General features: G+C 38.6%; 1 protein-coding gene across 1 annotated transcript in view; it reads right to left on the reverse strand.

The window, feature by feature from the left end:
- Positions 1 to 10,086, reverse strand: part of SMYD3 (SET and MYND domain containing 3) — a 336,887-nt gene extending 326,801 nt beyond the window's left edge. The window contains exon 1 of the mRNA XM_083348811.1: positions 9,836 to 10,086. Coding sequence (XP_083204937.1) covers positions 9,836 to 9,984 — 149 coding nt within the window. The 5' untranslated portion in view covers positions 9,985 to 10,086. The remainder of the gene's footprint in view (positions 1 to 9,835) is intronic.
- Positions 10,087 to 12,605: the final 2,519 nt, after the last annotated feature.

The following is a 12,605-nucleotide window of genomic DNA, read 5'->3' on the forward strand; positions in this document are numbered from 1 at the left end:
CTAATTACAATTTATAGCTATAATAGATATTCGTTTATTGAAATCTGAACTCAGTAGACAACTGACAGGCTATTTCATGCATCACAGAATTTATAGCAAAGTGGATTCAAAAACATTTCCAGTGCAGCCAATTCTCTACTTTGAACATAAAGTGGGTATTTTCTTAAGCGTATCATGTTTGGAAGAGATCAACGTTTTAAAAGTGTCTGAAAAATTCTAATTTAACAATTGGTATGAATTTCATGTTCATATTTTTATCATATAAAATTATGCTATAAATTTTAAAAGTAAATGACAACTCTTCAGTGAAAACACACTTCCAGTTATTTTTATAATTAAAAACTGAATGCAAGGTCGCATGACAAATACTAAATAAACTATCAGCCCTCATATTTTCATAAGTAATAAAGAGCTTGTGCAGGCAGCTATAACTTATAACTTGATATACGAAGGGAGGGCAAAAAAGTAGTGGAACTGAAAAAATTAATTAGCCTGAAGGAAAGTTGTTCCACACGGGTAACCCCTGAAGCCCTGATTCACACAAAATGACTTACTGAGGGAATAAGAGCACAGGATAAGAAGCTACTATATCTACTGAAACACTATGAAATTGAAATAAATTGCATACCATAAGCATATCAGAGCCAAGCATTCATTTTTACTAGATTTTAAAAGTGAATACACAATTGAAATCAGAGACTTTTCTTTTGGTTTTAATGAACAAACAAATAGAAGCATCTTAACGAATTTTGTTTTTATATCACAGCAGCAAGACTTTCATATGTGGAAAGGGGTAAGAGCTTACCAATACCTACAATGGAAGAATGGATGGTGAAGCTGATGGAATTGGTGGAGATGGTGAAATTGACAGCTTTTATTATAGAACAGACGTCGACCAATTCTACTTGAAAACCACTTTTGGACTTTTTGCAAGACACTGAAAGAAATGCAATGTTTATTTGGGGAAATTTATCATTTGAATTATTTAGGATTATAGCAATAATGTAGGAAATTATCTGGAAGTTGAGTCGTGGCAACTGGACTTCTTTTCTTCTTAGTTTGAAACATTTCATTGCTTATCCAAGTAGCTTCTTCAGGCTGAGCAAGTTGGTTAGAGGGATCCCATATGTGTCCTCCAGTGTGATTTCCTTTCTCACCTAATCTGTATAGGCTCCGTTAGGTGAGTAGGCAGAGAGTCGTTGGGAGGTAAATGTTCCAGCTCCTAAATCCTTTCCCCTAGGTAGATTGTTCAGTGTAGCCTCCCTGATGAACCTATGAAGCGGTCTTAATCTTTCTCCAACTAATGAAAGAGCAGCATTAAAAAATGGGACAGGTTGTGTCTGAGGCCTCCACCTCTATTGAGGGAAGGATTTTCCACTTTGGCATAAATGGATTCCTCCACTCCTCTCTCAAACCATCTGCCTTTTCTGTCCAAATTGTGAACATTATGGTCCTCAAAAGTGTCCTTTTCCTTTTAAATGAAGGCCTAATGCTGGTTCTGGTGAAGGAATTAGCATTACTTCACAGGTTCACTAAGGAGGTTCATACTTAATGATCCACCTAAGAAAAAGGATTTAGGAGTCGGAACATTTACCTGTTTTTTAAATATAAAAGCACTGAATACATAAGAAATATTTATGTTAGCTGAAATTAAATTTAAATTTTATCAAATATAAATTTATCTTAAGTTCATTTTTTTCTGGTCAACTTAGTTTTAAGAATATAACTCCTGATATGCCACTCAAAGGCTAACTGCAGCCTTCAGTTCAAAGTTAAATGATTTTGAAGTAGAATATTAATTATATAAAACTACAAATATTTCTAAAATAGTAGTAGACTATGATGATTGGGCCCACTGTAGCACATATCTGGGGGGAAAATATATAATGCTTTAAACTCCACCTAGTGGGCACAACAGAAACAAAAGTTAGTTTCTGGGATCAGAACATGTGAAGCCTGTACAGATCAATTAGTGTAAGAGATTTCAGAGACTCACATTTTGAAGGAGCCATTGATCAAATCTATTATTTACTTTAAAATGTATTTGCTGGTTTCCTATTATTTAAAAATATTTCAACTATAAACACATAAAAATCCATTCCAGTTATAGTGAACTTATTTTTTCCCCCAGAAAAACCTTTGCACATCTCCAAAACTGAATATTTTGAAGCAGGGGTAGAAACCTTGTGACAAAAAAGTAGGTGCCACACTTAATATTTGATTTTGAGGGAGGAGACTTTAGATTACATGATAAATTGTGTGTCTGTGTGTTTCAGGAATCCTTTGTTTTTTAATTGTAATATGTATTTTAGGATTTACACTAGAGCTCATCCACTTCAAAACCATGTGAAACTATCACTTTTTAATGGTTAGAGATGATTCTGATAATCACAAAAAAGATCCTTGAGGCCAGAAGTGACTATATTAATATGTGACTAGTGTCTTCCTTTTCTCCCAGCCTTTAATCATGTAAATAATACAAGCTTCTTGTCTAATATAAGAAAAAAAGCTAAACTCCCGGCTCACAGATTGTTCAAAACTATAGGACTTGTTTAATTTTGGCTTAGCACACTGTTTGAATCAGTCCAGAGTGACTTTTACACTATAACTTACAGTTTAACACAGTCTGTATGCCTAACCAATTGCTTATTAAACAAATCATAACATTTGCATTGGCTTAACATGATGTATAAATCAAAAGGTGTGGAAATTGTTGAAAATTTCTGCTTCAGCTAGGGAAAAGAGTTTAGATGATATGCGTGTGGAAATGTCTACATACAGTGCTGTTTCATCAAGTAAAATTAAGAAAATGACAATAATGAAAAAATATTAGTTAGGGGGACCCATTAATCAAACCTCTATCCAGTAAGCATACCTACCTGAAAGCATGCCAATAACTTTTCAGCACCATACTAAATTTGCCTTTTTCCCCCAGACATTTTATCACCAGATTTTGATTTTGTGTGCCCATACTATACTTCACTAGTGGGGCTTAAATATATTTTTATTATATATTTCCTTGTTAATTATATTTTTGATATAACTGTTTATTGGAAAGATTAAAAATATTACTATATAGTTATAATATTAATAACAATACCTTTCAGCTGTTGAGTAGGAAGTAAAAATAATTTTATGGGTAACAAAGGAACTTCTCCCAATGGAATTACTAATATTTTTGTTTAAACAAAGGATCTCGTTGCAATTTTTCTCTCTAACCATTTTTAATCCCTAGAAATAATATGAATGGAAGACAATATATGGAATTCTGTTCAAGTAAAATTATGTAAATTGAAAGACTGTTTTATGAAAGCTGTTTGAGTCCAAGTGATAATAAAAGAGATATATAAATATTTAAAGCTGTATAAGAAAATTATTCGAGAGACGCTAACAGCATGAATTTATATACGTATGCTTATTGTAATGTAACCTAAGGTAAAACTTCCAGTGAATGTACATAAATTATCCCTTTTATCTTTTCAAGACAATAAACAGAAACTAATTTGCAACTACATATTGCAATAACTATTGCACATATTTTAATGTCAATTTCTCCCTCATACAACATTTACATCCAGCTTCCCCCATTGACTTTGCTTGACAAAAGCCCCCTGGGAATGTTGCAAATGGCGAACACATGACACTGGGTTACTGCAACTATCATAAATATGTCAGTTGCCAAGCCCCCACCCCAAATTTTGATCATGTGATCACAGCGATGCTATGATGGTTGTAAGTGCAAGACCAGTTGTAATTCACTTTTCTCAGCATTGTAACTTTGACTGGTTATTAAATGGTTGTAAATCATTTTTCCTTTAAAAGATGAGGAGAATGAACCCTTGTCATATAGCTATTCTTTTTTATGGGTTTTATTTTTCCTTGTATGATTAAGTTTGTCACATATTAATATTGATAAGTAGAAATGTTGAATGTTTGTAGTACTGAGAAAACAGCATGCTTGCTTTGGGGCTATAAATGTTTTTTTTTCTAAAATCACTTTCTGCCAAAATAGTAGCACTATTACCCTATCTTACTTCTTAATACTCACAATACTCACAATCGCTTACCTCTCTGCAGAAAAAATACACCACTAAAAACAAACACTTTATCCTTTTCTTGAACAGTGTAACACCTAAAATCATGATGCACAAAATAATTTATCCAGTGGGCTTATCTGAAATGTTGAAGCAGCTGAGGACAATTATGATGGAGCCTCCTATTCACAAAATGTTAGGCACTATCAAGCATAAAATATCTGCTTACTGGAAAATAATCTCTGCCACTTTGTTAGAGAATTCTTGATAATCAGCAGTCTTATTTTTTATCGATATATACATTTCCACATCAACTCTGGCTTACAATCACCCAACATTTTCATGTTTCACGAAGCCTATTAGACACTGTTCTTGAAGGAAATATAGAAGAGGTGGGTGAATGCTTTGCTTTTATTTATTCATGTCAATAGGATATTTAAAAAAGTAAACAGGACAAGGAGCCTGGTAGGGACTACACTGTCTGTTCCTGAACTGGCTTTTATGTACAATTATTTTCTCACTGTGCATCTGTCATCCTCTTGGAGGATTGAAATAACAATTCTGATCTTTTATACCTATATATTTTGAGGACAAAGATAAAATACAGTACATTTATACACTTTGAAATCTGAAACACACCACTTAAGATTTTAAGTATCAACTCAACATTTTACAAATGATTTCCTTCGGACTAAAGGGATAATGAAAGGAAGTTGCCTTGAAATAAAGCAGTGTATCTACATTGCAGAGTTTACACAGATGAAAAAGCATGGAAAAGATGTTACAAGAATCTGTAATGGGAATTTGGGATTTTTTCCTGAACTCAAGAGAGTGAAAATGTCCAGAATTGCTTTTAGCATTTAAACCTGAAACAGTGAAAGAGCCAGTCGGAACCGGTTCCCTCACAAAAGGAGAAACTGAGAGCCGCAAAAAATGTGTGCGCATGCGCGCACATGCGCACATGCGCAGAACAGGGTTTCACTGAAGCGTGGAGCCAAGGCGAGATGTGCACCTACCCTGCATATTTGAATTGATTGGTTGAAATTTTTTAGTTCCACTTTTTTGGGGGGGGACTGCACATGGCAGAGGACTGGGAGCCGCAGGAGATGGCTGAAAGAGCCGCATGCGGCTCCAGAGCCGCGGGTTGCAGACCTGTGAGCTAGCTTATAGTTATGAACTAGACCTTGCCTCCTATATCTATAGTTCATTTAGTTATTTGAATTTATAAGCCACCAAACTCCGATGGTCTCTTAAATTATATTTCAGATCACTACAGATCACTGATATCAGATGGAGCAACCAATAAAGACAATTTACAAAATTGCAACTGGTATAGAAAACATCTGCCCACAAGTGTGACATAACTAGTGAGGTACTGGGTGACAACAGGAAAACCCGGGTTGTAGTCCATTCTCAGTAATGGAAACTCACTGAGGGCCTTTGGGCCAGTCATTCTCTCTTGGGGGCCACACTGCATATACCTGTGTACACCATCTTGAGTATCCTATATAGGTACTCCTCGAGATGCAACCATAATGAAACCTGGCCATATGGTCACGTTGTGGAGGCCATTAAGCAAGACAGTTCATTTCATGAACCCTACCTACCCTATGCTCTCCCTGATGTGGCCATTAAACAAACACAAGTTGTTAAATGGAGCAAGGGGTGCATCAGAGATGGGGGAGGTCCTTGGAGGCCTAGTGCAGAACAGGTCCACCTGCCCTGGGCCTCCTAAGGTCTCCCCAACCCCCCAAGGCATCCTGTTTTCCACTTCCTGCCCCTTCACTTACATTAGCCTGCCTACAAAAAAGAATATCTACAGCTCAGCAACTGTGGAGTTCTTGGTGTTCTCTGAGCTTGGTTGTTTGCTTGGAGGCATTTCATTACCCAACAAGGTAACATCATCAGTGCACGTCAATACATTCACACTGATGATGTTACCTAGCTGGGTAATGAAATATCTGCAAACAAGCCACCAAGCTCAGAGAGCACCAAGAACTCTAGAAAACTAGAAGCATAGGCACAAAAGATAAGGCTTTCCATTGATTCCTATCCATGGAACATAATACTGTATGTCTACTTTCTTCAGTTCCTAGACGAAAGCCAAAATACAAATAAATAAATTGGGGTTATCAGATCCCATTATAATTATTCAGTTGTATAAGTTACTTATATATACTTGTAATCCTTTTCCAGAGATAGCTTTATATCTAACATATTATAGCCTTACAATTTTATTCTACACTAATTTTGATTATGGAAAACTACAGAAGGACAAATGACCACAATAAAGGCCAAAAACTAGGTCTCAGTGTATGTCTATTATACTGCAATTATATAATACTAAACTTCTCTTTCAGCATTCATCTACTGCCATCCAGTGGAGATTTATTGAAAGGAAAAGAAAGCAGATAATCCTGCAAGTTTCTTTCCATTTAAATAAAATTGCTATTCTAACTGGGTTGTTCCAACTGGACTGCAAAAATCTGTAACATTTTTTTACATGGGAGAAAAGAGGTAGCTAACTTAGCACCGGAAAAAAAAATTGGAAATTCTGGAAGACATATAGTATACACAGAAGATATAATTACTGCAGGACACACAAGTCAGAGCCTTCAGTGTATAGGCCAGGTTTCAGGGTTTAAGTTCTAGTTTTTTCCCTCTACCTTGTCGTCTTAGCAAATACTTGGCTATTCTCTTAGTGGCATTAGGACACACCTGGTCTGTGCTGATGTAACAGTTCTCTCTATTCTGAGAATTGATATTTCCTACATCATCTCCATTCCTTACAATTATTACGTCTCAGGAATGTTATCTTCCATGACTAATATTCTAACCTCAATGTCTTCCTTCAGCTGTAAGGGTTAGATTCCCATATGGATATTCAAGTATCACATATACCAAACTAAATCTCCAAGGAGCATAAATCAATGATTAGCCAAGGGACGGGGGGGGGGGGGGGGGATGAGAATTTTTTCACTATTTCCTTTGTTCAGCTTCGGGTGGTGTGCCATTTATGATTTATTATTAAAATTCTCTGGCAATGGTAACTCATGACATGGTTGCAAAACTGCAACTCTGTACATTATCCTTTGGAGGTAACCTGGAATCTACTGCTGGTACACAGTGCAGCAGCTAACTCCTAACAAGGAAGAAAGCCTCTTCTGAAGTGACTGCAGTTCTTCCCAATAAACTTCTGGGCTAAATTCAAAGTTCTGGTTTCTCCCTTTAAAGACTTTTACAATGTAGCTCTATGGTATTAGGTAACACCTTGCCAAAATCAAATCTGCCTATTTGGTCTAGTTATTTAAAGAAAACCCGTTGATAATTCCTTTTTTGTGGGATTTATAAGGCTTAGATTAGGCAAAAGGCCTTCTACTGAGTCTGTCATTTTCTGGAAGATGCGCTCATCCAAGCTAAGGCTGTCCCTTAATATATAATCTGTTGGGTTTTGTTTTTTTCCAAAAGCAGGCCAAACCAGCAGTGTTCCAGTGAGGGCCTGGTCCTTAGTTAAGTGAATGCTACCTCTGATGCATTAGTCCTGGGGTCCCCAGTCCCAGGCTCCAGCTCACTAATGGGCAGTGGTCTATTCGGAACCGGGCCGTGAGAGAGGCGGGTGGGCATGCAGTCAAGTTGCATGTGCGTGTGCTAGCTACTTGCACAGCTAGCACACGCACTTGCACAGTGCTAGCTACTTGCACAGTCCGGTTCCTTTCTTCTCCCACCAGCCAGGCCGCCAAGCTGCATTAGTGGTTTTAATAGGATTTTTACAAATTTGTTCTGACATAAGATCTTAAGATTGGAGTAAGCTATACATATTATAAATTTCCTTATATTGCTTAATTAACATATTAGCTGGTATGTGTCAAACAAGAACTCAACATAGTGATCTAAAGCTATTCTTCCTCTACCCAGGAATCATAATTCTAACAACAGACAGGAAAATTTTATTTTGCTTTTATTTTTAATGAGATTATAGCTAAAATATTTGACATTCAAATTAACACTGACGAGAAGTTCTTTACAGGTAGCTTTAGTTAATGCTGGTGCTTGGTATTTGCATTTCCATTGCTAAACAATGCAATCATGAAGCACAACTTCTCCTGACCACATCACTTGGCAACAGCAGTCCTGGTTGCTGGCATTAATTGAATCCCACCCACTTGTTAGGTGAGGACATGCGCCAATCCAAGCCATTTCCAGCTTGCTCTTTCCCAGTCCAGAGCTTCAGTAAGGGATACAGGACTGCCCCCTCTTCATCCACCTGCCTCCTCTTCCATCTCTGGCCATTTGGCCACCTGCCACTCCCAAATGATCTCCACTGTCTTCTCCTTCTCTATGCTGATGAAGCACAGCCAGCCTAGCCCTTTTAGAGGCAGCTGCTGGCCTTGCCGTGTTTTTTTTTCAAGGTAACACCTTGTCAAAATTGTGAGCAGCCTTCTTGTGAAGCTTTGAAGCGTCCCAAGAAAGGCTGCCTTAATTTTAAATACACAATCATGAGGGCAATGGCCATAAGTTTGGGGACTGGGCCTACCATTCATTCAGTGCCATTGTAACTTCAAATGGTCATTGAACATAGTTGTTAACTGAGGTCTAATTGTACATACATTATATGATGACTCATAGGATTCACACAACACACTAATGTAAAATTAAATCATTTTACGGTTCAGTACAGTATATAAAGTTATTCATTAGCTTTGCTACAAAAAGTAGTGGAAGAAAAGTGGAAGAAAACATTTACTGAATGAATCTCTGCTTTTTGGATGCATAAGCTTCCTTGTCTTTGTCCAGGACATAATTACTTGGGACTTACATCAGTGGTGGAATTGAGCCAGTTCACACTTCGGCAGACCCGGTAGCTAATTTTTTGTTGCCCAGGCCCAGAATGGACTTCCGGAAGCAGCATCCACACAGAGAACCAGTTGTTCACGTATTTGAATCCCACCACTGACTTACATCAATATTTTCCAGTTACTAGGTTGCATCTTTGCGATTCTGTGTAATAGATTACCAGTATCGAAAGATATAGTTAGGAAACCATTTGGCTTAAGCCTCCAAAATGTTATTCAAAAGGCAACTGAACTTTCTTGGGTTTTTTTCTTTTAAAACGTTTCGCTCCTCATCCAAAAAGGTTCTTCAGTTCTGGCTGAATGGTGGTGGCAGAATTGAATTAGTGTCTTGGGTGAGAAGCGAGACATTTTCAAAGAAAAAAAAAACCCCAACGAAATCCAGATGCCTTTGAATAGCCCCCTTTGGGACAACCAGGACCTGGATGAATGAGAACCCCCATTTGCCTTAATATCTCCCCAAAAAGATAAGAACACCCATCCCAGGGAGCTCGTGCCTTGCAAATTCTTCCGCATCCCGCCATAGGCCACTTCCCAGATTTAAAGATAGAGGAAACTCAACCGATGAGGATCCCTCTCCACCCCTCCCCCGCAAACACAATGCAGAATTATCCTGTTCCTGTCTAAGGCACACACCCTCGTTGAGTCGTGCTATATAAAGCAGGGATCTTTAAACCTGGCCCTTTTGTAACTTGTGGACTTCAACTCCCAGAATTCCTCAGCCAGCCATGCTGGCTGAGGAATTCTGGGAATTGAAGTCCACAAGTCATAAAAGGGCCAAGCTTGAAGACCCCTGATATAAAGTGTTATAGCTCAGAACTGTCCTGCGACACAAATAGCTTCAGCTTCGGAAAGGGACGAGAACCCTCCCTGCTTTTTTCCCTGCCAGCAAACAGAAGCGGAAGGGGGAAAGTGCCGCGCTCAGGGCCAGCAAGGAGGCTCAGCCAATACCTGCGCAGACAATGTTCGCACACGCCTCCGAGGCGCTTCTTGCTGACGATGTAAGCGAAGGGCGCCGCGCGGTACAGCAACTCGCCCGATTTCACCGCCTTCAAGAGGCGCAAGCCGTTGCCTTTGCCTGGGCTTGCAAACTTTTCCATTCTCGTTCCGCAGAGCAGGGAAGAAAGACCTGCCGACCGGCACGCTTCCCGCCTCGATCTCCACGTGACGCTGCTCTGCCTGCCACCGGAATCCCCTCTCTCTCTTTCGAGCAGAAAGAGCCCGCCTTCCTTACGTTCCCCGGTGCCGCGCCTGTTTAGAAATTCGCAGTCGCAGCTTTTCCTCACTCGCCCCGTTATTAAAACGCAGAAAAGGGTTGTCATAAATAGCACTTAAATAGTGGTATGTGGAGTGTATAGGATTGCGGATGTCAAACTCTTCAGGAGGACGATCTTAGGATCTTGCGGAAGAACAGGGTAGAACAACGGCTAATGACCCTCTTTTACCGGTCTACCATAGAGAGCGTCCTCTCGTATGGTATTGTGGTTTGGTATGCTGGTCTGACAGCCGCGGATAGGAAAGTATTACAGAGGGTGGTGAGCATAGCACAAGACATTGTGGGCTGTTCCCTGACACCACTGGATGACCTCGCCAGGGCTCGTTGCCTTGGAAGAGTGAGGAAGATTCTCAGGGATGACTCACACCCTGGACGGTATCTCTTTACTCTCCTACCATGCGGTAGGAGATATAGGAATATAGCCAGCCGTACCAACAGGCTGAAAAATAGCTTTTATCCGTGGGCTGTTAGGCTTTTAAATGGGACATAATCTTATGCAGAATTGACTTGGGAGGCCGGTGTGTGGTGTAGTTGGTTCACATGGTGTGGTAGGATGGAGGGTTTGTTGTCACTGTGTGTTGGGGGGAGAGAGCACAGGGGGAGGCTCAGCTAATCTCAATGTACACATGTTGTACTTTGACAATAAAGGTTTATTATTTATTATTAAGAGACGACGCCGTAGGCTGAAATTGTTAAGGCCAAATAATTTGCCCACATTGATTTCAGAAATACAGAACAGTAATACATGTTTATGTATTAGACTTCTGTACGCCTGAAATTAATGTGGGTAACATTTATTTGGCCTTAACAATTTCAGCCTATGGCGGCGTCTCTTGCTTTTAAACTTGTTTAATTTTTAAATAAACCCCAAAAAGAAATACTACCTAATTCCACTCTGATAGCAAATAATACAATGCATATATTCCTAAGGTGGGTAGGCAGTCTAAAACTATTAAGGTTATTGCATAAAAATTCCAGGTATTAATATAAATCCCTATAGTTTTTGAGATAGCCAGTTCAGCGAAGTGATTAAAGCATTAGACTAGGTAGGAACTGGGAGAGAGTAAATTCTGGTCCTGTCAAGAAATGAAGCCAGCTGGCTGACCTTTGGGGCTGTCACCCACTTGGGAAGGGACCTGGCCAGGCAATTGCTAGGAGTCAACATTGAGTCAAAAGGATTTTAAAAAACCACTCCTTTTTGATACAAATGTTCTGCTAAATATCAGTGGCCAGAAAGAGATTTTAAAATCTATTTTTCCCTGGGTTCTTGTATACTTACAAGATCGATTTGTTTTAAGATCAGTAAGCACTCTTAATTGGAACAGTTCAATCCTAATTGTAACCCTAACCCGTGGCAGGATTCAAAGTTCAAGAAGAGTCCCCTACTTCTCTTGATAAATGTTTCCAGTGTTCAACCGATCTATCATTCACTTGAAATCTGCCTTCTTGTAACTTAAATCCTTTATTCTCTGACTTCCCATCTGGAACAAGAAAAAAAATGTCTGGATTTTTTTTTCTAAGTGGCATCTTTTCAGATACTTGAAGATTGCTATCATTTTAATCTCAATCATGGCCACTAAAAGTATTGCCTTTTATTTTAGCCTTTTAATTTTTAAAAACACACCTCTTTTACAAGCAGGTAGCTGGTGAAAGCCATTCATCACCCTCACCAATGGCTCACATTGAGGAACGGGATATACAATCCCTGCTCCCAACAGGAAGTTCCAAGAGGGCAGGGGTGGGGCGAAAAGATCGAGATTGTGTCTATCACATGACCAAAGTTCCCCCTTGTTTTGCATGAAAAGAATGCAAAAGGAGTGAAGATTCAATCATTCCATCATGGGTGCCATCTTTTTTTTCAACCTCTCCCCTGTCCCTAGTCAATATCAACTGAATTCACTCTCATTTAAGAATGCTCTCTAAAGTGAAAAGTAATGCATGGATTGTCCGTGTATATTTTTTTTCCTTTTATCAATTCTTGTCTTGTAGATTAATATTTGAGGGGGCCTAGCGCTTATAATTACATTAGGACTTTGCCTTATCCTTTTCCCTACTTTGTGTGCTAGTAGTCACAAAAGAAAATGATGAAGTGTTTCATTAATAAGGAATAGCAAGTTAAAAATATTTTATTAAAAATGAACACATTAACAATCAAATTATGAAGGTGTCAAAAATGATATTTCAGAGCTGTAAAGCGTTCTGTTCAAACATGAAAGTAAGTATTAAAATAGCAACTGTAATTCAAAATAAGGAGTAATGGAACACTGGAACTAAATGTAAGAGTTTGGATTATACGCAATAGCAAAACCCAATTACCTTTTTGTTTTAGTTAATATCTGCCTTATTTGCATCTGTCCTGAAACAATCCAAATTTAATTATTTTTATTTTAATTGCTAAAGTTTTATGGAAACTAACAGAAGAGCCAAAGAAGTAGGAAGCATTAC

This window comes from Vipera ursinii, assembly GCF_947247035.1.
Source record: "Vipera ursinii genome assembly, chromosome: 1".
Classification (NCBI taxonomy): Eukaryota; Metazoa; Chordata; class Lepidosauria; order Squamata; family Viperidae; genus Vipera; species Vipera ursinii.